Source organism: Hyalella azteca, unplaced genomic scaffold (genome assembly GCF_000764305.2).
Source record: "Hyalella azteca isolate HAZT.00-mixed unplaced genomic scaffold, Hazt_2.0.2 contig14192, whole genome shotgun sequence".
Classification (NCBI taxonomy): Eukaryota; Metazoa; Arthropoda; class Malacostraca; order Amphipoda; family Hyalellidae; genus Hyalella; species Hyalella azteca.
The window spans coordinates 162534-189854 of record NW_025944084.1 but is presented as its reverse complement, the minus strand read 5'-3'; the positions used below and the strand labels follow the sequence as shown (position 1 = coordinate 189854).

At 38.2% G+C, this 27321-nt stretch overlaps 2 protein-coding genes across 7 annotated transcripts in view; one reads left to right on the top strand and one right to left on the bottom strand.

Annotated features, from left to right (window-relative positions):
• Window positions 1–1594: 1594 nt before the first annotated feature.
• LOC108674683 (serine/threonine-protein phosphatase 2A 56 kDa regulatory subunit epsilon isoform) lies at window positions 1595–11387 on the top strand. Its single transcript, XM_018162649.2, has 9 exons — window positions 1595–1932; window positions 4768–4964; window positions 6405–6599; window positions 7777–7907; window positions 8368–8427; window positions 8725–8938; window positions 9604–9723; window positions 10140–10253; window positions 10754–11387. The coding sequence occupies exons 1-9, from the start codon at window positions 1788–1790 to the stop codon at window positions 10946–10948; spliced, it is 1371 nt and encodes a 456-aa protein (XP_018018138.1). The 5' UTR covers window positions 1595–1787; the 3' UTR covers window positions 10949–11387.
• A 6585-nt stretch (window positions 11388–17972) lies between these two features.
• Window positions 17973–27321, bottom strand: part of LOC108674681 (transmembrane and coiled-coil domains protein 2) — a 36984-nt gene continuing 27635 nt past the window's right edge. For 3 of the 6 annotated variants that reach the window (XM_047883977.1, XM_018162648.2, XM_018162645.2), the window contains 8 exons: window positions 25241–25469; window positions 23590–23853; window positions 22818–23028; window positions 22429–22557; window positions 22083–22163; window positions 21431–21571; window positions 20602–20727; window positions 17973–20314 (listed from right to left, as the gene is read on the bottom strand). In XM_047883977.1, the coding sequence (XP_047739933.1) occupies window positions 20132–20314; window positions 20602–20727; window positions 21431–21571; window positions 22083–22163; window positions 22429–22557; window positions 22818–23028; window positions 23590–23853; window positions 25241–25469 (1364 nt within the window). In that variant the 3' untranslated portion in view covers window positions 17973–20131. The remainder of the gene's footprint in view (window positions 20315–20601; window positions 20728–21430; window positions 21572–22082; window positions 22164–22428; window positions 22558–22817; window positions 23029–23589; window positions 23854–25240; window positions 25470–27321) is intronic. The other 3 variants (XM_018162646.2, XM_018162647.2, XM_047883976.1) reach the window with 3 other exon arrangements.

The window sequence follows — 27321 nt, the reverse complement described above, 5'->3', positions numbered from 1 at the left end:
TTTCACAGCTTTTTGCGGATCTCGAACACGCAACTCGCTTCTCCAGTATGCACTGTGCCTAGTTCAAACATGGCACTGTGCTTACCCGCACGTCCACTCTGCCAATTTCACCTGAGCTGTCGCAGGTAGCTGCGATTGAACCCACAATTCACTGCTCAGATCTTGGTACTCGGAACTGTATCCGCTGGGCCAAGCTCTGTTTGATTTGAGATTTGAGGCATAATATTCCTGATGTTATAAGCAGTCTTCAAATTTGAATAAATATTTTTCAAATTGCTTTTATTTTCATTTAGGTTATTGATTCATGAATTCTCAGTGACTAACTACAGCGTTGACTGGACAAAATATTTGAGCGTCTTAATATGTTGCTAATAATTTGAAACATTAGTAAAACAAATAAATTCAAATACAGTGAGTTCATTTATTTACGACTAATAAATTTGATTGAATATTCCAAAGTAAAATATTAAACATGTTTGTCATTAGATAGTTTAAATACACCGCCTTTGACGTAACAATAAGCTGTTCTCGCGAAATCTCGCGCAGCCTCGTCCACTGCGAGACTGGGGTCTGCTTATTTGCAGATATGGATTTGTTGAAAATTGCGAAAGTTTGATGTGTTAATCTATAAAAATGAATAAAAACGTTACTAGATTTGTTGAAATATTTATTATACAGTGTTTCTTTAAACTAAATACTTAGTAGAAATCATTTTAAAGGCGATGAAAAGCCTTTGAACATCGGGTAATTTAGCTAGGAGTTCCCGAAACTGCTATCGAGCAGCGCCGTCACCACCGCCTTATTTACAGCTCGATATTCTTCGTTCAGTTTATTTCTGCGTCTATGTTGAATACTATTCATCAGCAGAAAATTAGTGCCGTGATCTCTGTGACCAGCGTTTGAGGAATTCGTTTGCGCTTTGCTTGTTATTGGTGTTAAATTGTATGAAATACAATTCAGTTTTTGCTGTGAAGTATCGGCTAATCTTTATACAGCCAGCGTTGTCTGACGTTTGTAAAAAGAATATTACGTACGTAAATTGGACCATTCTACGGTCTACGCCTAATCTAAACTTATAAGCCAAAACACGGCAGCAATTTGCATTTTATGGTTCTTGAATAAACTTTTGTTAGGCCTATTTATTTCAAATCGATTCGTTCTGTGCGTATTGCTTGACATTGGATCATTAATGATTTAGGTACCCTATGTTTTCCAATACCGGCCAGTACATTATCAAATGCTCTATAGTCTTATAGAAATAAATCAATATTTAGTTGACCTTTAATTAATCTTCTTGTGCCAAGGTTCCATCTATTATATATCTTATCAATAAATAATAAGATTTCAATCAAATTCACTGATTCACTGATAAAGCAATTCTGTTCCCAAAGAATCAAAACATAGTAGCTAATTCTTATTTCTTAGTACCTACTAATTTAAGCCTAGTAAGTGCCAAGTGCCACAGCCCACAATGCCACAAGAAGTATTTAGTACTAAGTTGGCCAATGTTGGGTTCTAAATAAGTGAAGTTTATTGATTTTAATTTTGGAGTACTGTTAACTTTTTTCAACATGTAATGACATGTTCCATTTAAAGACCTACAGGCATTTTAAGTTGAATTTTTTTGTTAAAATTGATCAAAAGACATATTTAATGTGGTTGTTGGAATTGAAAATAATGTGGGTTGATGGTTAGGTTTGTGGTGTCTAAGACAGTTGCAAAGCAGTGTGGCTGATTGCCACTTGCTAAATATACCTAGCTTTATTGGATTAAATAAGTAAATCATCATGTCTGCTGGTAGTGGTAATTTTGTTGATAGAATTGACCCTTTTGCAAAGAGGTCTTTGAAAAAAAAGCCTAAAAGATCTCAAGGATCTTCACGCTATCGCACAGCTAATGAAGTTGATCTTCAGCCTCTTCCTATGTTAAAAGGTAAATTTCAGTTTTGTCATGAAAAAATGTATGCTAACTATGCTTCAGTGTTGAAATAGAGGATTTGAATCGTATAAATGATGAATGATTTTTGCCACTCCTCCTGACACTGGCAGCAGCATGGACTATAAGTATATCTATCATTCAAGCCACAAATAGAGGTTTTCTGATATTTTCAGAGCTGCAATTAATTCTAGCTTCTAGTTCTAGGTAAATTATTCCTATCTATTTGTTAGTAAAACTGCATGACCATGCCACAAGATTCTAAATGTACTTGAATTGCATACTTTTAAGCTGTGAAGTTTCATTCATGAGTAGGAAAATTCCAATCTAGTCGTGACAATAGTTAAAAACCTAACTACTTCAGCCTTCCATTGAAAATATCATTCTTATTATCAGCCCTTTAAAGCCTTCACATTCCTTTGCTTGTATTTAAGTCTACAATGAAATCATTGCCTGGAATTCTGGGAGGGACTGGGGGGTATTATATTAATGAGAACACAGAGCATATTAGACACAACCAATCACAGTCTGGAGTAGATGACATCACAATCACATCAACCAATCACAGTCTGGAGTAGATGACATCACAATCCCATCAACCAATCACAGTCTGGAGTGGATGACATCACAATCCCATCAACCAATTACAGTCTGGAGTGGACGATATCAGTTATCACATCCAATTGCAGTCTGGAGGTTGGCATTCATCTGCTAAAAAATGACAAGCTTTATGCTCAATCCTAGAATTACAGCCTGTTTAATGAAATCCCTCTGTAAATAGAGAATCATTGTCTCATTGTTCCATGCCTGGCAATGATGGCATCACTGCCTGAAACAATCAAGAAACAAAATGAATGATTGAAAAATTGGTTCTCTTATTTTTCAAATTATGGAAGGAGCAATATATCTTTATTCTATATTAGTAACTATAATGTCAAATTTGAATAAAGTTCTATAGTTTCCCTTCCATGTGTATGATTGATTTTACATAGTAAGCATTGTTTTGAGCATATGGGTTTCTAGTGGATAAATCATTTGATTAGATTTTCTCTCTCAGTATGCACATCCTTGAAAAAATGCCCAGGATAAAATATATCTCCAGTCTATATATAGTACCATATGTAGCTACATTATATATAGTTAGACCATGGTGCAATATGAGAGAATAAATGAACAAATGTACTCATGTATATATGTTATATTTGTTCAAAAAATCTAACCCTGGATCATACCTTCATATATAAATTATCTGATATGTCTGGATCAACCAAGTGACACAGACTTATATATGTTGGTCTATTTTCTTGCAACCCTCTCTTCAATTCCAAATGGAAAAGTAGTGGAATCAATGTCATAGATATGATAGTATTTTTTTAATTTGAAGGACTTGGTGTAGTATGGAGAGACCATTGTAATGATAGGAAGCACCATTCCATTGGAAGTAAGGTTTGGTAAGGAAAGATTCACTGTACAGTAACCATTGACATCAATTGACTGGTCACAAAGTTTCTGCACTCTCTATTACACCTGGAACTTCTTATATACATTTTTTTAGTCTCTTTGTTAATTGCCAAATATCTGTATACTAATATACAACAAATTTAGGCATATACATATATACTGAGCCATACAGTATATACATATATATTCTCATAAGGTGTACTTATTTTGTTTTTATTTACAATAGTTGTACAGGTAGGGTAATACATGGTGCCATGGCCATTGTGGAGTGACAAACTATCAATCAATAAGGAGGCAAATATATACTAACTGGCAACTGCACCATATCAACTCTGATGGTTGAATCTCTTTAAACCATTTTAGTCACTTCAGTTTCTATTGCTACCCTGTAATGATGAAAATTTGTAAAAATAACTGGTCATTCAGGGAACGAGCAAGTATAACATAACTGAAATCACATATAAGCATGTACTGGTATAGACATAATGCTTATAACATCAATAACTAAAAAAAAACAAAAATTCACCTCAAACTTACGGGGCTTCCTGCCCTAAATAAAAACAGCCTTGTATTGATGGTTTTTGAAAATATTTATACTGTAGTTTATTGTACAGAGCAAAAAAATCAAGCCAGTTATGGATTACTTCATATAACACCTTTGTAACTTGCTCACTTTTTTTCACTTTATTATATTAACTACAGTTTTCATAAATTCTCTGTGTTTGGCCTGAAGCCTAATGTTCCCACTCAACCTGAGCTACATTAAAAGTTTTTAGTTACTAATTGTGTAAGGGCTAAATGCTTGTTTGTGATTTTGGTCATGTCCTACTCCACTAGAAAATTGACTTTCAAATTTAATTATTGGCAGTACAGGGTAATAAAAATATTGAAGTATCTAAAAAAATACTATAGCAGATTAATTTATGTAATTTAAACTAGTGCCAGGAAAAAGACCACTATGGCTGGTCATTTATTACTCATGCTAGCTTTGCTTGTGTGTTTCCCCATCTGATATAGGTACCGGTAGTATATCTTATGGAGAAAATTTAGTATCATCATCACGCATCCTGGTTCATCTATATCTGTAATTTTTAGTCATGCTAGCAAAGAAAAGTTTTTAAGGAGTTCAAGTGATCTTGGCACAGTCAATATTAATTAATTTTTATTTTTTTTCTTCTTTGACAAATGAGGCTGGCTTTGGATATCTCTCAAAAATGAGTGGCCAAAATAAAGAAGACTATTACAAAATACAATATTTTCTAATAACATTCTTGATGCAGCAGGTTAGTTTTCTTCCAAGCTACCTCCAATGTAGTCCCTAAAAAATAGACTGCAAAGTTGCAAGATTTTACTGTATGTTTGTAATTGCAGATGTCCCAGGGGGGGAGCAGGAGGACTTGTTCCTTCGCAAATTACGGCAATGCTGTGTTGGATTTGACTTCCTAGACCCCGTGGCTGATCTCAAGGGCAAAGAGACTAAACGTTCCACTCTCAATGAGCTTGTGGACTACATCACGGCAGGCCGGGGGGTGCTCACCGAGCCTGTGTATCCGGAGATCATTGCAATGGTAAGAATGAGCCTCATCATTGCAAGGTTCAAAGGAGAAGGATCCTTATATTAGCTGCTATGAGCTACTCCTAAATAAATTTAGAGCCTCTCATTAACTGAAGATTTTCAGCCACTTGCATTGATTAAGTCAGATAGTTTTATAGTTAATTTTAATGTAGTTAAAAAACTAATTATTTTTATAGATTCAGGAATCCAGGAAACCAAAGAACCTCATTACTATGGCAAGTTCCCAAGAGGGTATATATATTCAAGGTAACCACTCATCCTCAAGCAGGCCCCTAGGGCTGCTGAAAACAACTGAGACAGAGAAATTACATTAATAGTGAAAGAAGATGATGCAACTTGACTTCTTTGTTATCTTCTGTAATATGGTAGTTAACATTCAAAGCATGCACACAGAGTTGTGACATTTACTGCTCATCTTTTTTTCTGTTATTTAAACTGTTGATGCTGGAGTGGTATTGACATATGTGTGCCACACAGTGTATTGCTCATGGATGGAGTGGTATGTATGTTTACTACATGAATTATTTATCACTTTTAACACATTAAGCGCGGCTATGTGGCATTCAGGGCATATTTCATAGCAGTGGTACGACCCATTGGTGGGTTGTGCTTGTGCTACATGTAACTTGTTAGAAATAGACTTTTAAATCCAAGCTTGAAAGTTATTGTCATATTAGAGTGTTACACAGTTGTGGAAAATACAGGAACAATTGAGAATCATTATGAAACTGAAATGTATGTATTTTATTTAAACACACAAATTAATTAAATATGGCGTTTTTTAATGGTGCAACTCACTGGTCTTGTAGGGAAGTTTGGCAAATGAGCATTGGTGTCGACATGTCAAACGGTCCATAATATTTGAATTTATTGTTCATTTTTTGAATGTTGCTCATTTCTGTTTTCTTTTCAACAATTAAATGAACAGATGAAATTAATGTCATGATTTCTTATTTAAAATTTTCCAATAAATGGAAGCAGTGAAAGAGTTCTAGTGCTTATATTACTTATGGCACAAATAGCATTCAAAGAATTACTGAAGCAATGCATCTCATTTGAAATTTAGAGTTCAGAAGAAGAGTAACTGAATTACTGAACTGAACTGAATCCAAATGAAGTGGATTTACACTGAATGATTAACTGAACATTGTGAATGAAACATTCAAATGGTGAGCATTGTTAATTTCTCATGCAGGTGTTGATTTATTTATTTGATTTGTTGCTTATGGAATGCAAATGAGGTATCTGTTGATACCAGAACTACTGCTTACTACCACAGCCTTCACGGGCATGATGAGGCTAACATTGTTTGATCCGTGGTTCTATTATTATGATCGTCTATATTCTTCAGCTCTTTCTCAACTATTGTATTAATCCCAACTCGTGCCAAGAAAATATCACTAGCCAGTTCCTGATGCCATGTTCTTTGCAGATTGCGTGTAACTTGTTCCGCACACTGCCCCCTTCGGACAACCCCGACTTTGACCCTGAAGAGGATGATCCAACTCTGGAGGCATCATGGCCACACCTTCAGCTGGTGTATGAATTCTTCTTGCGCTTCTTGGAGAGTCCAGATTTCCAGCCAGCTATTGGCAAGAAGGTCATCGATCAAAAGTTTGTCTTGCAGGTCAGAAAGAATTATTTTTATTGCAAGAAAACAATGGTGGGCATTTGTTATCAACTTAAGCACATGTGATTATCTTGTGCTGATGAAAACTTTTCAAACTCATGGGTAAAGTTCTTGATACTTGAAATTTCTACTTGATGAGCTTGGTGTTAAAAAGTTATGAAAATCGTTACAACTTTTAACTCTGATCAGAAATCTTGTACAATTATGAGGCAAAACGTTCTAGACAAAGTAGGAGTTTGGCATATTTCTGGAAGTTACATCTAATAGCAAGACATTCATGATGAAACCTACTGGTTGATCCTGAATTTAAGATAGAACTTATTATAGAATGAAGTTAACTTGTTAATCCTTAATCAGCACTTATGGAATTTGTCGTTTTGTTAATTATCAAAGTGGAAGATCTCATTCTATATTGTACCTCACTAGAATGTCTCGTTTTGTCTCTTACCACAATAGAATGTCTTGTTTAGTCTCTTACCACAATAGAATGTCTCGTTTAGTCTCTTACCACAATAGAATGTCTCGTTTAGTCTCTTACCACAATAGAATGTCTTGTTTAGTCTCTTACCACAATAGAATGTCTCGTTTAGTCTCTTACCACAATAGAATGTCTCGTTTTATCTCTTGCTACAATAGAATTTCTCGTTTAGTGTCTCTTACCACAATAGAATGCCTCGTTTGGTCTCTTACCACAATAGAATGTCTCGTTTAGTCTCTTACCACAATAGAATGTCTCGTTTTGTCTCTTACCACAATAGAATGTCTCGTTTGGTCTCTTACCGCAATAGAATGAATTTTCTAGTTTTCTAAGGTCTTGAGTTTAATCTTCCTCATAACACTTCCTAACATATTTAATGGAATTGTTGTCCTAATTTATAATCTTATTTTGGGATAATTTTTTCCCCTTGTCTCGTAGTTTTTCCTTGAAAATTTTTCGCCTCTTTATAATTTTTCTTATGAGAAAATATATCAAAATTCCTGATGGGAAATCAACATGCTTTACATTATATTTGAATATTGAGTACAAAAAATTAGTAAAATAAATAACCATTTACACTACATTTATACCACCACATGAAATTTGAAGAGCAACGACAGCTAAATTGTTATGCCAATTGTCTTATTATTGTTATATTCGTAAAACGATGTAACAAGCCATCATGTTTTGTTTCAGCTTCTGGAATTGTTTGATAGTGAAGATCCTCGCGAGCGCGACTTTCTGAAGACCGTTCTCCACAGGATATATGGAAAGTTCTTGGGCCTAAGAGCATTCATCAGAAAACAGATCAACAATATATTTCTTAGGTCAGTTCATTATTATTCTTCCCTGCATCATGAATGAAATTATTTTCTTTCACTTTTCTTGTCTAATTCTATCATTTCATAATATATTGATCCAGTGCCAGCAAATACGTTATAAGACCAATTGAATACATTACATTTACTCATTCAATTTGAGTTGCTAAGTAATAATATCACTCGTTTACTTGAATCGCAAATTCACTAAAAACTTAATAGCAAAGAAAACTCGAACTGACGATGGAGCTGGACTCCGAAACGTTTTCTTTAAAGATACTATGAATTTTTGTGGAGTTTTCTTTGCTATTAAGTTTTTATTTGAGTTGCTGTTCGATTGTATTTTCATAGACTGATTAACTTTCCAAAATGTTACATGTCTCCCGTTGGAATGGTACAAGGGCAGAATTTTTTGTTAATTGAAGTGTAATGCTTTTAAGGGTGATCACTTAACTTCTTTGTTTTTCAGGTTTATATATGAAACGGAACATTTCAACGGTGTTGGTGAGCTACTTGAAATCCTTGGCAGGTATGACTGCTAGATCGTGATCTCCTAATTAATATAAATTATGCATTTTTTTGCTGTTAATGTGTTGTTCCTGAGCTCCACGACTTCCGTGAAGCGAGCCGAGTGAGTGTAATTTTCTAGGCCCACTCTTAAATGTTCTGGGCACACTCTAAATGTTGTGAGAAATAGGAGTGGTTCGCCACCCATATTAATTGTACTAAAGATTAAGTGAATACTTGAATTACCTGGTAACGGGTAGCTTGAAGGTTTTAAATAATTTAAGAGTTCACACTCCTAATTTTGATATATTTTGGGCAGTATCATCAACGGATTCGCCTTGCCCCTCAAAGCTGAGCACAAGCAGTTCCTGATCAAGGTGCTCATCCCCCTGCACAAAGCCAAGTGCCTGAGCTTATACCACGCCCAGCTGGCCTACTGTGTTGTGCAGTTCCTCGAGAAGGACCCAACACTCACAGAACCTGTCATAAAAGGCCTCCTCAAAATTTGGCCAAAGACGTGCAGCCAGAAAGAGGTTTGGGCATCATATAGGAAGTTTCTTGTGTTTCAGCAAGAGTTTCGTTGACAAAGTTTGCCTTTGTTCCTGAGCTGATTTTGGTGTAGTTTAGTGAGTAGGAAGGACTCATCTAAGAAGTCATTCAAATACAAATTATTCAGCATCCAGTTGATAATTTTGAGTGGAACATTATTATATCATAATTTTGAATGTTTCTCATGTTTAAATAAAAGTTAATTTTGCGAAGTTCCCGTTGTTCCTGAGCTGATTTCTTTTGATTCTGTAATTAGGAGGAACGTGTCCAAGTTGTCATATAAACACACATTGTTGAGCAACCGGTTGAATGTTTTTTCAGGTCTCTTGAGTCACTTCGATTTTACGGCATTGAGGACTCAATATATCACATGCCTTTTTTTTATCAAATGCGTCATGCCATCTGCCATGTAACAGATTTGTAGGATTTGTTGTCTTGTTTTGACATCATAAAATGTTCAATTTCAAATTAGCATGATCATATCCATGTAATTTATGCAGGTCATTGTTATGCTCTTTTTTTTTGTGCAGGTCGTGCTCATGTTATTTGCAGAGGTTATGTTCATCTGATTGTTTTTTTTTGCGGATCATGTTTATGTTCATGATATTTGCGGAGGTTATGTTCATTCATGCTCATGTTTATTGTGCAGGTCATGTTCCTAGGTGAAATTGAAGAAATATTGGATGTGATTGAACCCAATCAATTTGTGAAAGTGCAAGAGCCTCTTTTTAAACAAATATCAAAGTGCGTCTCCAGTCCTCATTTTCAGGTAAGTGCAAAATGGTTTAAATTCTGCGAATGAAGCAGAAAGCTTCAATGGGCAGACATTTCATATTGCAACGATCGCATACGAGAAATTATTTCACTGCCATCCAAGGCACGTGGTGTATATAACGAATTTTGCAGGCAGGAATTTTGAATAGCTACTAGGAAAGATGAATATTTTATTAAACACCTACCAAAGGCCAGTACCTTGAATAACGTCTAGCAACGGCAGTAGTTAATAGCTATCAAAGACACGGCTAGGCAGGTAGTTTGTTACGGTTACTGAAAACTCATTATATGTGTTCTAGTGTTGTTGCTTCCCATAAAGAACTTATTAATATTTAAACTATTTCTTCGTGTAATGATACTTAAAATATTGTGGAATTTTTGCGTAAAAAAAGTGATGGTTTTCTGTGTCAGGTTGCCGAGCGAGCCCTGTACTTCTGGAACAATGAGTATATTATGAGTCTAATAGAAGAAAATTCCAACGTCATCTTGCCCATCATGTTTCCGGCACTCTACAGAATTAGCAAGGTGAGAACCATTCTTTTCTTGTATCCATTAAAATGGATTCAGCTCTGATAGTTTATTTTTCTATAAATTTTGAACTCGTAAGTTTCCAGTGTTGCATCAATTTATTTGGACTGATAAAGGCTGTCATGTTCCTAACGCTTTTCTATTTGAAACTAATTTATTACCATCAACCAATCTTCGTTATATCTTGAACTAAAACTACTCTTTGACTACTTGAAAATTGAAAGTGGCAAAATACAGTTTACAATCGTACTTAGAAGCACTAATGGAGGAGGGTTGGTCTTGCCGGACCTCATAAGAACAGATGCGAAAATTGTTCTTGTTTACATTTTACGCCATAAAATGCTTCTATTACGATCACAGTTTTATCAAGCCCAATTTTGTTTGACTATTTGGGTCCTAATCAACAACAACTTAGAACACAAAAATCACAGTACCGGTACCAGATTTTTAGATTTGCCTACCATCTCGCGAAACACTCACTTTGTTTTCTTTTGCAGGAACATTGGAACCAGACAATTGTGGCACTCGTGTACAATGTCCTCAAGACCTTCATGGAGATGAACAGTAAATTGTTCGACGAGCTCACCGCGTCGTACAAAAGTGAACGGCAGCGTGAGAAGAAGCGTGACCGCGAAAGGGAAGAATTATGGAAGAAACTACAGGCTCTCGAACTAAACCGCCCCGAAGAATAGTCAATTATATGAGTGCTCATGTGCCAAACTTAAGCAGTTCTGAAGACCACTCATTATGACCCTTGCAGCGTATAAGGCATCCGTATTCAGTGAATTTACACCGTATTCGGCCTGGGGACCGAATTGGCAGTTCTTGGTTCTGGAAGTTATTATTGGGGAAGGCAGCTACGGACGTGTGTTCCATGTTCAAGACCAAAAATCGAAAGAGCAGAAATGAAAATTTTGAAACGGAAAAACCGTAGTTTCTTGTAACTGGAATGTAAAGTCAGTCAAGATATTCATCGAGTGGCACCTGGCGGATTCTCTCCTGAAATACCAAGAACTAAACTTGTTAATATTGAAGATGGTGTCTAAGCATTAGTAATGGCCTTCAAGGCCGCACCCTGAGGAGCATATAGAAAGAACTAGACGGCAAATTTGATCCTTACTTAACTTGCTGTATGATTGCAAAAATTTTGAAAGGTCTTGAGGCAGTGCATTGCGCTGGCTACGTTCACGCCGACGTCAAACCGACAATTCTCCTCTTCGACTCAGGATCCGTTTTAGTTTGAGCTGTCTGCAAAATTTTCATGGTAGACTTTGCTCGAAGCCGAAAATATCTAGATGAAAACAGACAGCGCGTCCGGTTATTGTACCGTCAAGGAACTCTAGGCACGCTTGCTTACATGTCGATCAAGATTCAAAGAGACATTTCCATGTCTAGGAGAGATGACATGGAAAGCCTGGCTTACGTCGTGATATTTCTGGACAAAGGCTCGCTGCCGTGGAGCCAAGTAAACTTGTAAGACAAGGCAAAGATGTACCAGGATGCTCTTATTCGCAGAAAGCAGGTCAATCAATACGAACTTTGCAGAGATCTTCCTTCAGTGTTAATGGAATTTTTGAAATACGCTCGTCAAATGAAATTTGCTCAACAGTCCGAATACACCCCATAGATGAAAAGGTTTATAGCAGCTTCAAATAACCCCCCCCCCCTCTGCTGGCCATCATTCCTGGTCTACGGCACAAAGCTACTCGCTCGCCCGACGCTGGCGAACGTCCTTTTCCAGTGAAGAGACTTGCTCCTCAGCTGGCTTTTCAAAGCAGCCTGTCAGATAGGAAGGACTGGACGTCGGAGAATCACTCCACATGCTGAAACCGGAACCGGTCAGACCCAAAATTTACAAGGGTTAACAACCTGTGCAAAAACCAGTGCAATCATCTTCAACCAAAATTACACCAAACTTCACATACAATGAAAGTTTTACCAGGTTTTAACATTAGCCATATCGCAATAATTTGCGTGCGCACCCAATTTTCCCGCAAGCGAGTCAGAACTTGCTTGCTGGAAAATTGTTTCCTTGCTTCACAAGGGAACGAGGTTTTTCTTTCTTTTCTTCTTTCAATATTCACACTAAGTCTGTACTCGTTCATCCCTCGTGTCACACACACCTTTCAAGTGTCTTGTTCCTAACCCTAATCACGTACTGGCCCTTTTGATGTTCATTTATTATCTGTTTATTTAGTCACCAGCTTGCGAGGCCCTTGTCTCTATCACTGGACGCGCATGTCAGTCTTCAATGAATCTAACGAGTCGAGTCACCTTCTTGGAAAATTACCTCTAGTTGTATCGTCACCAGAGAATTGAATTGAAGAGGACCCTCTTTCACGCCTGAAACGACGCATCAAGATCATTTGACCGCCTTGTTTCTTCCCTCGTCGCTTTCTTTGCTCTTAATTCGTGAAAAATCCGCCCGTTGTGTCGCCATTTTCTCTACTTCGAATTCATTCACATTCACCCTGACTAAGATTTCTTCAGCACGGCTTAAGAGGAGTATTCTTCTTTCATTGCTGGTTTGCAACGGGTTCTTTGCTTCTAAATAGTTTGATTTTATTAACGATCATTCTCAACTCTTGTTTACAACAGCAATATTCTAATAATTTTGTAGTCATTTCAGTTATCAGAACGCCCTGTACGGCAAGTGCAGTAAATCATATAACGTCTAACTCCGGCGTAGTAGTTATCATATTATCAACGGCCCTCGGAGTGTACAACGGATAATTTGCTGTTCACCTCTTACGTCGAGTTACGCGAGTTCTTTTCTACTGTTATCTTTTGTTCCTACTGTTTGATTCTATGTAGAGTGCATCATCAGAAACCGTTATCAATGAAAGTTTAGTTATGAATGAACCGTGAGAAATAATATCTATAGAACGGATTGTTTCTTGGGTGCAAAGGCATCATGCATGCGAAGATGGTAGAAATAATCACTGATGTGCTAATTATATTCAAACATAAAGGCCTATGTCACATTAATAAGTATCATTTGCACCTGATTATGTATCGCCAATATAGAATTTAATCATCATCAGCCAACACATGTTCATAAGCCAACACATGTCAGTAGTCTGTGGTATACATAATTACTTGATAATTCAGCATTGATTTAATCTAATCGCAATCAGAACTTATGACTAATTCTTTTTTTTAATTCATTCAAATTTATTGTATTTCCTACGTCGGAATACCTGAGCGCTCGGATTCATTTGCAGCTAGTTTCCCCAGCTGCTGCTAAGTGATCGTCTCTTTATCGGGTTTATTTCAGCCAGTATCAGACTCCTGACCCATCGAAATGCATTCGAATCAACTGGACACAATTTTTAGACATGACTAGTGTGCTTGCTCATCATAATGCTATTGCAAGGAATTCTAGCTGCGTAATTTTCTGGTCCAGACGTTACGTCTCTTGCATTGGACTCCTGCTGTTTGTTTACGTAGAACTTCGTATCTTGGCAAGAAACGCAGAAGCATCTTCTTCTGCTTGACGCTCGCAGTGGCACGTTAGAACTATTCAAGTTACAATGTGTTCCGCGTTCAGTACGATATGCTGCCGAAAGATGCAATCGGGATGCACAGGTTGTGTTCAGAGTCAAGTTCTGTGTGTAATGAACCGTGTTGATTGAGGTATCTTGTTTCAGTTGTGCGTCTTGCTCTGCATTAAAATTAAGCGGCAAAGAAGACGTAAATGATTCTAAATCGCCCATGTTTAACTAATCTGATTTTTGATAGATTATTGACTTTGATTGTTATGTTAAGTATATATCGTTGTTATAAGGACTGCGATACGGGTCTAAATTAAAAATAAAGTCAGCTCTGTCTGAAATTGACTTGTCATGTGGGGGCAGATATCAGGGCTATTTCTCTATCACTTTTATTGTTTAAAATTTTACTACGTGGAAGTTTACCAAAAAAAAAGAAATAATTTTCAGACGAGAAGTATTTTCATATAGTTTCTTCTGGTAATAAATTGGTGAACTTCCCGTAGAAATGAGTTCAACTTCTGGATGTAGAGGATTTGACTAGTTCTTGTATGATTACTTCAAGTCTGTAGCGCTCTGAAAATTTTCTTTATTAATTATTTACTTGTGAAATGCAGCTTCACAAAAAACTTTCGTAGAAATCGTAGACGTAAGGTCAGTTTTTTCTCTCTCTGCTCAATGCAATTCGGACTCTATTCAATCCGCGGAAGCGCTCACATACGTCTTGATTTTGAGTCTTCTCTTGGATCTTGTATAAAAGTGAATAACTTGATTATAGATTTTTGTTTTCCAATAGCTTCTGCCTTTCGCTAAATTTTGAGTTACCAGCAGCATTGTGACTCTCTACCTGCTGCCCTAACCTTCTGGCTATAGTCTGTACAAATAACATTAGCAGAATCAACTCAAATTACATGTAACTTGATATGAAGTAGAATTTCACTTTTGACTCAAAGTCAAAATGATTTGATCATTTTTCAAAAAGCATTTAGTCGTTTTGTTCTGTCTAGTAGAGCAATTAGAAAACTTGTACCAACTATGGCACGGTTAAAATGAGGCTGGTTCAAGCGAAGTATATTCGCAAATGGCTGCAAAGCAAGGAACTTGTAAGTATTCTTTCTAGCTGCACGCTCGTCGGCTGTACGCTATTATGTATCATATATATGGTCGTGAGGTTGCTGTGGTGTTGCTTTAGGATCTGTTATTGCTGGTCAGCACTTGATTATTTTAATGGGGTTTCGTAACACTGAAATCTCGTCCAACTGAAAAGTTACTCCTTGGATGATAAACCGATTATTATTTGATTTGTTCTTATGTGATTTATTGAAATTGTAATTGTAAGTAAATTGAGAAGGAACCAGGAATCGGATGAGTAAGCAACGATTTGCCTATCGCAATGCGTATTTTAAATAGTCACGGCGCTAATGTTAACTGTTGCTGTCACGCTCTGCCGGGTGAAACTCACATTTTCAATCCTGTAACTAATTTTTTCAGGTTGATTTATTTGTACATTTCTTTCGTTATTGTCGTTTTTAATTTGATTGTATCATAGTTAATAACAATTTGATACGTTGATTTTTAGTGGTATTGGCGTGGGTGAAGTAATTATTTCATTCACCTGCCTAGTATACGTTTTAGTTTGGCGTGGTGGTGTGTCGTGTGGCACTTGGTGTACATTGCACTGTAAATCATTTCTGTGTTCCAAGTGCTCCGCATCCTGTTGAAATCCTTCAGATTAGATTTCCTCGCATGTCAATAGATTTTATTGATTCTATGCCCAAAGCTCTCAGTTTGTAACAGTTTAATTCATAAATATCTTCTTTGTTTATTTTAAACATTTTGGAAAGTAGTGCAATGCGTCAGTGGCTCATGACATTTTGATATATCGCTGACAGGTAGACGTTCGAAGTCCGAAGTCTTGAAGATAGAGACAGTTATGCTCCATGATGTCGGTGTCTAGTCAAAACTTCACATTGGTGCTGCCATGCTCTTAAAGATCACTAAACGAGCCGGGATCTAAAAGATAACTCCTTTGTTCCTACCGACTCTCGCCGCGACACGAGCTTCTCTCATGTCGCTTGCTGTGTCCAACTGTATAGCTTACTTGTCCAGGGGAACCGCATAAACGTAGCAGGTTTGCTGATATCTTGCCTGTATGAGTAGCTCAGTTTGGGATAGCGCAAATAATTTTTATTTTATCCGACTTCTTGTTTAATTGGTACACTTTCAATCGACTTATTGTCGAGGCATTTTTTATCCTTTGATATCGCTCTACCGGCACTGGAAATGCATTTGCCCTCTTGACGACTCTCAGAAATACTAACCTGGTTTCGACGAACTGTTTGTGACGGCTTGCTAGCTGCGTCTGGAGTGCCGGTTGCTAGAGATCTAAATATAAGATGAGAAACTGTTCCCTGCAGGCTGGTGGTAATCACCTCTATGATTATTGGCTCTGCATGCTGGACGAGAATGCCGGCAGAATGATCACGGTCTTTGTATTCAGATACTGCAGTACAGTTTGATCACTGGCTGATACGAAAGTTGTTGCAGCCTCACTCGTGTTGTGGTAAACTCGATCCTTGTCAGACCTTGCTTCTGTGTTAGTGTTTAGGTTACTTAGGTCGAATAAGACGTGTCTTTCGTAGCGCCAGGAATTTAGGAGCCTATCATTTGATGATAGCGACGCAATCCTTTCTTGTAAGCTCCTCTTGTGTAAACACTTGGGCGTAGTTATGATCAGACTTGTTCTTCTACGTTACAAACCATCTATAAGATAGATTATTTGTTATGCATTGCTTTCGTAGGAATACCTTTTTCAGACCACGAATTTACACGTAGAACATCATTGCTTTTAAGAGTTATGTGTATGTTCGTTTGGGCTCAATACAATTTGGCATTAATATTTGAAGTGTTTGTGCTCCATTTTATTGTGACATAACCAAATTAACGCTGTGAAAACATTTCCAAATGCGGTTCGTAGGCATGACCTGTTAATGAGACATGTTAATATTATATATATACCTGTATATATAACTAACTATACCAAGCTGGCCATACTGCGGAGAGGAGTGTTTCAAGACATGCGCTGGTTTGTGATGCACTTTTTTCCTCACGGTTAACAATAATTATCTGCAAGACTCACGAGGTCCATGTCCCTCTAATGTGGGCCTTCTCTCGCTTGTGTGTCATGTACATACCTGCAATAAACTAATGCAATCGAGTAGGCAAATTCATTTGAAAAGGATAATTGAATTATTAGTGATAATATTATAATCATTAATGTAATAGCCATCATAAATTGCATGGGCACAGTGACTCTTAAGCTAGGCCTGGCATGAATTGGGTCGCTGTTGGTCAACAATTTTATGTATCAATACGGTTTGTGTTTCGTTCTCACTCATCTTAGTAATTTACTGAACACTCGAGTGGGTGCGCATGTTGAACAGATTTAAATTGTGTATTACTTTGATAGATGTCGCTGAGCTATAATCTACGCTTCTGTCTAGAACTCTCATTAACGAGGAGTTTCCTCAAGCTTGCCATCTCATGCAAGGACGGAAGTTTGAGGCCCACTTGTTCGTTAGGCGTCGAGTGGGAGTGCAATAAGATTTGTCTTTGTATAATCATCCTTATGTTGAAATGCCTCCTAGTCTGTGCTTCTTTTTTGCGTCTTTTATGTTCGGTGTACATATATATTTTTTCCGAAGACGTTGTGGTAGCCAAGTTTTCGTGCAATGTAACCAGATAAAATTTGTGGCTGAGGGCCTTTGTTGACGTCTATTCACATGGCCGTGGCTAGCCTCACTAATATCGAGAAAAGAAGTTCATGTGCTCGCTTGACATCACTTGGCTTGATTCATTAGTGCCACTAATGTTGGCCAGAGCTCGTGCGTCAACTTCTGAGTTCTGTGGATAAACGTCTTGACCTTAGTGGTGGTAAGGGGCACTTTTCTAATAAAATACCTGACTGAAATGCACTTTCTTGTTCGTCTGAATTCATACCTGCGTCCCTACGAATTACTTTTGTTATTGTCCTTCAGTGAACAGAGAACAGTAATTCGTCTGGAAAGATGCTCGTCAGCGCTACTAATCATTATAGTAAATCTAACCATCGAAGATACAATTAAGAAGGCCGAGACAATTTTTCTTACTCCATTTATATTTCAATGGACTTGAGGCTGACTTGTAACAGAGACATTAGGACGAGGTGGAAAAGCAGTTTCTTTACAAATATCTTTATTGGTCACCATCACAATTTATTAACGTGATAATTATTATGGTGATTTACATGCTCCAGATCCACGACTGTTTATAATAATACTGTAGTACAGATTATTACCTGATAAACCTGTAAAAACTAGTAATTATTAACAGCGGCTTGCTTCGATGTTAAAAAATGATCCTGAAAGTCAATTTAAACCAATTGCACAAACTAAAACATTTGTACAGCGGAAATACGAACTACAACTTAAGTCATAATAATGCACAAATCACGGCTATAGCTTAGCTACAGCTAGACTTCATTCTTCCTAGAATATATCCAGTCATTTACAACGCAGTGCCAGCTCTATTTTTTCAAGTATTTGGTGAGCACACGATAGTAATTAGGACACAAAAAAAGAAAATTATGTGAGTTTGTTTACATTAGTTTTTTCTTAAATCAAGGTTACAAAGATGAACATTTCTGTTAAATAATTAGAAAGGCTCCCTGAACTAACAGAAAACCTTTGCATCGCCCTTGGCCACAGAGATACCGGTATGCTAATTTCATGATTGAAAATGAGCAAAATGTGAGTCAATCGACGGATGTCATTCGTGCAAACAAGAAATGATTGTAAATAAGTGTACAGCAAAACATTCGTCAGTCGGATATTGCGGAGAGTTCGCACATCATAACTCGGCCCATGTATTCTAATACGGAGAATGTTCCATTGGAATATTCATCCTAATAATTTTGATTGCAAGATATCATCTCAGAGTCAGCACAAAACACGTCCGCATCATGCATTGCGTACGTAGATAAACAAGTTAATAGATTATGGGTTTTGTTAACCCTTCTCCTTTTGGTAGATGGGTTACGCAGAATTCGTCTTGCGTACAATGGCAGGTGGAGGAAATAGGACCCAAGCCTTCATAATGTTGAAACAAGTACTGGACTAATTCGCCTAATGAATGCTGTGCAAATCTCTCTAGCATCAAAAACGCAATAATAACAAAGAGACGAAAAGCTTAGGTAATGCCCAAATGGAGGCTATTGAAACATACTATTGGTGATTAGAAATCAAACTAGAAGGCAGGAAAGCATGAGCTTCAAACGTCATGAAAATCTAAAGGTACGGAAGTATCATTTCAACAAGTGACAACAAAAAGCATGGAATGTGGCAATAGAACTTACGAGTATCAAGTTAACAATTCGTTATTGCGCAGTCATAAAGGCAACCGCGAGGCGGTCAATGAAGTCATTATCAAGTAAACCAGCAAGTCAGTTTAAATTAAAACAAGCGATCACAAGGAGCGTCATTGATTAGATTACAATAAGTGTGATCGACTCTAGATGAATATTTTCGGCACAATAAAGACGCTTAAGTTCATTTATAGGACAGAACACAAATACAATTCATATACTCATTTACTTTTTCCAAACTTCCGATTCTTAGAGATATTCTGCTATGAGGCGAAACGTGAATGAGCTGAGAACAAATTCACGGACCAAACTATAAACTGTTTTGAATCTGAAATTGAACGGATTACTTATTACAAAGAAATTTAATACGTCGTAAATTTTACGAAGGTCAGTCTTAAAATTTCACTTCAGTTATTCTTCGATATAGTGAAGATTTACGTGGGAATTAAGAACGAAAGCGTTAAGGATGAATAGAGGATTATTTACGCAGTATGTTTTTTGCTGCTAAATGGATGACTGCGCGGAGCATTAGATGAAAACTCGGCGACGGAATAAGAGGGCGAGGAGAGAAAAACTTTTATGTCTAGACTACTTACTGACGAAACTCCTAAATAAGAACTGAAATTGAAATGTTCTTTCGGCGCACATTCCTCAAGTAAGCAGTTATACGCTGGCAGATACAGACTGAGATTCGACTCCATGAACAATATAGTGAACTACTATGAGTTCGTGTGGAAACACCATAAGTAATGATGCACTATAATAATACCACAAGCTACGTTCACTATTCGTTATATAAGAGGGCCGGCACCAGTGATAAATTATTCATAGCACTAACACAGATAATTATCGCTCCGTTCCGATAGTTGAGGTACAAGTGATTAAAGTTAGAGAGACAATAGCACACACTTCACTTCAGCACTGAGGTACGAGCGAATTATTAGAAGCTCCTTAAAGGAGGCATGAGCCCTACACTACAACTGTCACCAAGACATGAGCCAAGAATATTTTCCAGTTAAAGTCCAGAAAGATTCTTTGAGATCAGGCATTTGTATGTAGAGGAACACGCACACGAAGAGCACGAGGATAGTAGTGATGAGACGACCTCTGGTTTGTAGCAGCGGTGCTACGATGTTCATTGCTGTCGCCACCATCAGAAGAAGAACCTGCAACACAATACACATAAAGCAAATGCACAACAAAATTTTATAATCGGTCATGTAATGAGCATTTTCGGACTTGGTGTTCAACGTCATTTCATTAAAGTTAAACATTCATTTAGTTATTTAAAAAAAATTCGACATTGCGATGAGTCAAGGCAGCGATACATGTGAAACACACCGAGACCAAACCGAAAAGTTTTATTAAAAGCTGTGCTGAAGTCATAACTTATATAATGTCTGAATGAAATGTTACAATAGAAAAACATTGAATGGTTAGATAGGAATAGGACCTGGAGAATTGTGAGTAGAATATTGATGAGCTTGACAAAGAGAGCTCTGGCGTTGCTGTTCTCCAGGCCTTCCAGCGTGAGGAACTGTTGCTGCTGCTGCGCCTGCTGGTGCTCCATCCGAGATATCTATAAAAAATAATATCTTCAGCTATTAGAATATTTTACCTTCAATTTATTGCAAAGTTTTTTCAACTTTTTGCTGGCTATGTAAATAAATTATCAGATAGTAGAATTTATTTGGAATTTTTGAGGAAATTCCCGAACAATAAGTAGTACTCATCCACAACCACAGTTCTTGGAATTATAGGCATGACTAGATAATGGTGTCAGAGATGGCAAAAAATGCAAACTTTTGTACAGAAACAAGCACAACCGAGACACAGAATTTTATTTCCCAATGCATTTTTTATTCGTTGAGCGGCACATTTCGCGGCCTTGTAAACGTATTGGGGTCATGTGAACCCTGGAAGCGAAGTGACAATTGAGAAGCAACGTAGGAAGGCAACCCTGACGGACACGAAGCAACCCTGACGGACACGAAGCAACCCTGACGGACACGAAGCAACCCTGACGGACACGAAGCAACCCTGACGGACACGAAGCAACCCTGAGGGACACGAAGCAACCCTGAGGGACACGAAGCAACCCTGAGGGACACGTAGCAACCCTGAGGGACACGTAGCAACCCTGAGGGACACGAAGCAACCCTGGCGGGACACGAAGCAACCCTGACGGACACGAAGCAACCCTGACGGACACGAAGCAACCCTGACACCCTGACGGGACACTAATCAACATTTAAGCAACATAGCACCACCAAAAAGCCCACCCTGGTATGGTAGTTCTCCAGCATCTCCTGCAGATCTCTGACGCGTTCTTCACTTTGGTACTGGACTTTCTCCTCCATGTCCGTCATCGTTGTCTTCAGGTTCTCCATCTCGTTTTGGTGCAGTTCAGTGAGGTCGTTTACCTGCGCAACGTTGCAATGATTATCACTACTCCGGAACTTAACACGTTGACTACGTTGAACAGGGTTGCCAGACGGTCATTTTTTCCGGACAAATTCCGTGATTTAGTTTTTCTCAATTGCGTTGGCCGGCTAAAATTTATGATAGGGGTAATTCCTAATTAAATTTTAAATACTGCAAAAAGAAAATAAATGGAATTTTTAGAGTGGAACCTACAAATAAACTAGTATATTTTGAGTTATCGGCCTTTTTGGCCTTTTTTGTTCTCGGATTTGGCTAATTTTAGGCAACCTGAATTATGTACCACTACGTCCTGGAGAAATACATTTCGTGGTACGCATATGTACCACTTCGAAGTCAACGTGTTAAGATGTACTTATGCAGAAATTGCAAATTTTTCATAATTAAAACTCCAGGGACCCAAGTTCAGAGCTCAAACTGGTCACTGCTCATACTCTATTCTATAACAATAAGATCTCACGTCTAACAACACAACAAACGTCATGTGCGCACCTGTTGCTCCAGCTGCTCGACGCGCGTTCGCTCCTCGTTGAGTCTCTCGTGCAGAGCGCTCGTTTCCACCAGGAAGGCGCTCTGTATACGCGGTAAAATATTCACGGATAACATGTATTAATTCAATAGCATCAAGAATGCAAGACACGTATATCACTTTTCTATAAAACACTAGTAATAATGTAGGTGCCCATCAACAATGCATCTTTTCAAACTTTCATTTCTCTGCTCTTACAATAGTACAACAATCGATAATACAAACCACGACTGAAATAACGTATGATATCTTCTTCATTATTCCCACTAAATAAAGTTAAAAATAAATAAAGAAGTTCGTCTCACTCACCTTGATGGTGTCAATCTCCTCGCGCAGTCGCTCCATTTCGCTCCTGGTCTCGTGGGTGGCGGACAAGATGTGCTCCATGGCGAGGTAGCCGCCCAGGTCAACTCCGCTGCCGTCCTGCACGCAAAAATTCTTCTCTCAATATTAAAAAAATTCAGGTAACGCATCACTCTACAAACATCGATATAAATTTCGGCGACTGTGCCTTATTAGGAACAATAAAATTTATCGGGCTATTAAAAACTGCAAGAGGTTTTGCATGCTACCGTAAAGTGCATTAAAAAACGTAAGTAGACATTTTCTAATTTAAATGAGAAGGTCCCCCCACTAAGGGAAAAAATAAAGAAACCTAGAGGTAATAGTAAACATAGAAACATAATTTTCTTTTGTACCTGATTAGTAACTGCTCGCGGCGATGCAAGGTGCTGGTGGTGATGCAGGTGGTGGGTGTGGTGAGCAAGACCCGGGATGCTCTCACTAGTCAACGATGAGTTACACTCTGAGTCTTCTTCTGAAGGTACACCACCGCCACTACCGCCACCTCCACCACTGCTGCCGCCGCCCCCACCGCCGCCCGAGTGGTGACCGCCGCCGCCGCTGCTGCTGCACGCACCAGAGGTGGTGGTGAGAGGAGTTAGGTGGTAGTGTCAGGTGGTAGTGACAGGTGGTAATGGTCTCAACTAGTGGTAGCACAGTTAACGGAGCGTGATGATGTTGTCACGAGATGACAGGCAGTCATTAGGGTGACAATGTCACACTTAACCAATGCTAATTAAATCAACTTATAGTCCATTTAGGATGGAAATATCAAAAGTCGGAAGATACAAGTAAATGTTATACAAATGAAGACTTGCTGCACAAGCAACAATAGAACTATTTCAAGTGAGAAGATCAAGGAAAGTAAACACTTGCGGCAATTTAAACGTTGACTTTAATAGCAAATAGTTTGAGGTAAACAAGCAAGGCAATTTGAAAAACTGTACTTCATTAATATGATAGTAAATTCCTTACGACGTTGCTCTAGATGTTAAGCTCGGGAGATAGAAGATGAGAGAAATACGCCACAGTAAAGAGAGTAGCTTACAGTTCGGGTCAGGATTATACCATAAATGAGAGCAATAACTTGCACACAAAAAGCTTCACGTGAGAAAAGCAAGCACGAACCTATTGATATTAATAGGAAGGATTTGAGACGCAGTTGCGGACTGCTGGAGTATGCAGTTAGTGGCAACTGCCGCAGTGGCAGACGCAACAGTGTTGGGTGAGATGGAGCTCAGGGACACCCCTGGCGGGAGGGTGGCCGAGCCGTGATGGGTTTTCTCTTCGTCACGATCCTCATCACTGAGAATCTCTTTGATGTTGTCCACGGAGCCGAATTTGTTCTTTAAAAGATGTGCAAACTCGCGCGGCTTGCTGATTAGACCCGACCTAAGGAGTGCATCAAGAGACACACTTGACATGGCTCGACACTTCAAGCTGGATTTCAGGAGTATTGAAACTCGTCGTTGAATCTATTACACGACAAACAATTTTTGCTGAATTCATCGCTACTAGAGTGATCATATTTCTTAAAACTGAATTTATTCAAATTGGCCAAAATTACTACGGTATTTATCATAGAAGAGTAAATGATCGTAGTAGTCTCAAGTTGATTAAGGGATATCGCACCGCCCATCGTGAACAACAAGTCTAGGTAACGTTCTATAAATGCTCCCACTTCAGAGTCATTAGTTAGATAAACGTGTTGGGTAGGCAGCAATCTGGCAAGGGGAGTTATCTGAACATGTGAACTGAAACTCTAAAAAATATGCTTGTCCAATTTGGTCCTGAGTTGACTAGGTTCAGAATGATGCTAACATAGAGGCTTATTAGTGCAGCGAACGATTAAGTTAGTGAACATAGATGAATTCAATTAGAAGATAAGGCATAGAAGATACAAAGCTTTGGCACGAAATATAAGATCTATTCGAGGAAAAAAGGGGAGTATAGTGTATTTATGTAAAAAATTATGGTAAGCACTAAATATAGCGATAATTTGTGACACAAAGAGAGTAATTGGCATGAATTTGCAAGCACATTATAAAGGCCTACGCGGCTTGAAGGCATTTCGAAGGCAAAAATTGAAGGAAGCCGTCCGGAATGTGCCGTCCGAATACATGAGCAAAGCATCGAAGATATCCTATCAGCTGAAGGCAGTTCTGTCTCATAACAAAATGAGACGACCTACGCAAGATCAAAGGTTAGCCATACTTGAATGATATATGAAAATGAACTGAGTGTTTTATTACGGAATTAAGATGACGTCTAAAGTTATCACCGCAACTGCGGTCTCTTTTGGAACGGCCATTTTCAATGGAGGTACCGTACAGTACCGTAGGTACAGTTTATGAAAATCGTGTGAAGTCTCACCACGAGGATATCAAAATTTTGACGGCCGGTAAAGTTAGTTAAGGCTATCTCATTAACGAATTTTCAGTCAACTTAATGAGAAAAGCGAACTGCCAGCTACTTGTACACTCTAGTTATTTCATACCTAGCCAGAAAACCTGAAAGTACTTATGAACAAGTGAGGGTACAAGAAAAATTTCCCACATTTCTTTCAATAATGGCTACCTACATTTGAGCTCTAGTTGACATGCCTACCTAACCAGTTTTCAGCTGACGCATCACCCTTCGCGAATTCTATTTGCACCTAACGGCATCGTAACTCTTCAATAGAAAGAAGAATAAGGTTCTCTTCAAAAGAAAGAAGAATAAGCTTTTCTTAAATAGAAAGATGAATAAGGTTCAATAGACTAGATGAATAATGACTCACTTCAAGCCTTGTCCCATATCGCGTAAGACTTCCTTGGGCTGTCTGTGTTGCGTGGCAAGGCCGTGAGTTTGCAAGTCCAACAGCCTCTTCTGGTAGGTATCAAGTTTCTTCTGCAGATGCTGGATGCTTGTCGCGCTCTTCTGGTTCTTCTTCTCGAACACCGCCTTGATGCGCGAGATTTGCAGCTTGTCCGCTGATGCCGCGCATTTCAGGTACTCGTTCACGTTGTCTGTTAGTGTGAAAATAAACGATGAAGGTTGCTAATAACAAGGAGTGATACGTCTCACGGCGGTGTTAAATTTGCCGATCAGTACTAGATGGCATAAAATTTTCTAATAACTCATTGAAATGTATGAATTGATATGAAACTTATGCAAAATATGAAACTTATGCAATTCGTGCAAAATATTTTAAGTTCAGAGCTACTAAGGTTGCAATTGAAGAATATATGTGCAATTGAAGAATAATGTATGGATCTGCTTTTTCCGCTTATTTAATACAGATATTGAAAAATGTTGATACGTAGAAACCATTCTCACACTAATGTCACAAGATTTAGAAACAAAACTATCTCTCAAAATTATGACATGTATTACTCGTACATATGTTAAAAACCACTCGAGACCCCAATCAATAGGTATTAATATACGTTGAACCAAATATAAAAAAGAGAAAAACTTTAGCTTAATAACTGTAACAAATAATAACGGAGTGCAATAACATAACCTACAGCCACCCGCAAAACAGCCATGGTTCAGGTGGTTGTTCCCTCGGATACGGCTATAACAAGCTGGTGCGTGCGAAACTTTAAGAACCTCAAAACATCAATCGATTTGTATCATATTCTGATTATTAATGGAACGCTTGTGTGAAATGGAACCCCCAAATCACATTTTTTGTAAATTTTCAGTGCCGTGTTGGTCGCTCCGAGAAATAGGTACTACTAGATTGAAAAATCATTTGATAAAGATTTGCTTTAGTGTGTGTTCACATCAAAAAAATTAATACGGAAAGCGAATTGAAAAAATAATTTTTCACTTAACTCTGAAGAATAACGAAGATCACCGAACATCAAGAGTCGTTAGGTTGTTACAAGTACCTACCAATTGATTATAAATTCAGGATAATCATAATCGGTGCAAGCGTCTACTGAGAAATATGAAACAATTTTAGCATAAGTAAAATATTAGAAAAATTTATTTACACCTCTTTCACAAAGAAGCCAGGATTCGTACCGTTTTTACACGTAATTCTTCACGTGAAATTTAGTCAGAGTGAGAGTTTCGGCACATATCAAATTTCCTCAACTTAAGAGTTAAGGAGGGGGTCTCAAAATCGAACATATTCAGAGGCAAAGAAGGTCATATTATTGAAGAGACCTGCGTCGGCAGAAGTCGCTGAGTCGGCAGTTAATAGACAGCAAAAACAAGAACTAACGTAGTGAGTCATAAATGTTGATGATGCGTCAGTTCCAGCAGGCTGGGTGATAGTGATCTTGATGAGGCTTGTCTAGAGTGTTTTCACTGGTCGTACTTGAGAGTTAATAGTATTAGTAATATACTAACCGAAAACTTGTATAATTCTCTGCGACATTAGCTAATAACAAACGAGAAACTATTTCTCTCGTGTCATAACTCTCATTGTAAACTGATATGTATTTACCACAAAGGGTAACATGTCCTTAGGTAAAATAAGAGGAGAAGCGAAAATGAAGAAATCGTATGGCATTAAAATTGTCATCGGCTGACATACTTTTTACCTTGTAATTGTGTTGGGAGGAGGCGTAATTTACCAGCGGTGAGAGTGCGTGTTACCAACGCCAGCGGTGAGAGTGCGTGTTACTAACACCAGCGGTGAGAGTGCGTGTTAACACCAGCGGTGAGAGTGCGTGTTACTAACACCAGCGGTGAGAGTGCGTGTTAACACCAGCGGTGAGAGTGCGCGTTACCAACACCAGCGGTGAGAGTGCGTGTTACTAACACCAGCGGTGAGAGTGCGTGTTAACACCAGCGGTGAGAGTGCGTGTTACTGACACCAGCGGGGAGAGTGCATGTTAACACCAGCGGTGAGAGTGCGTGTTA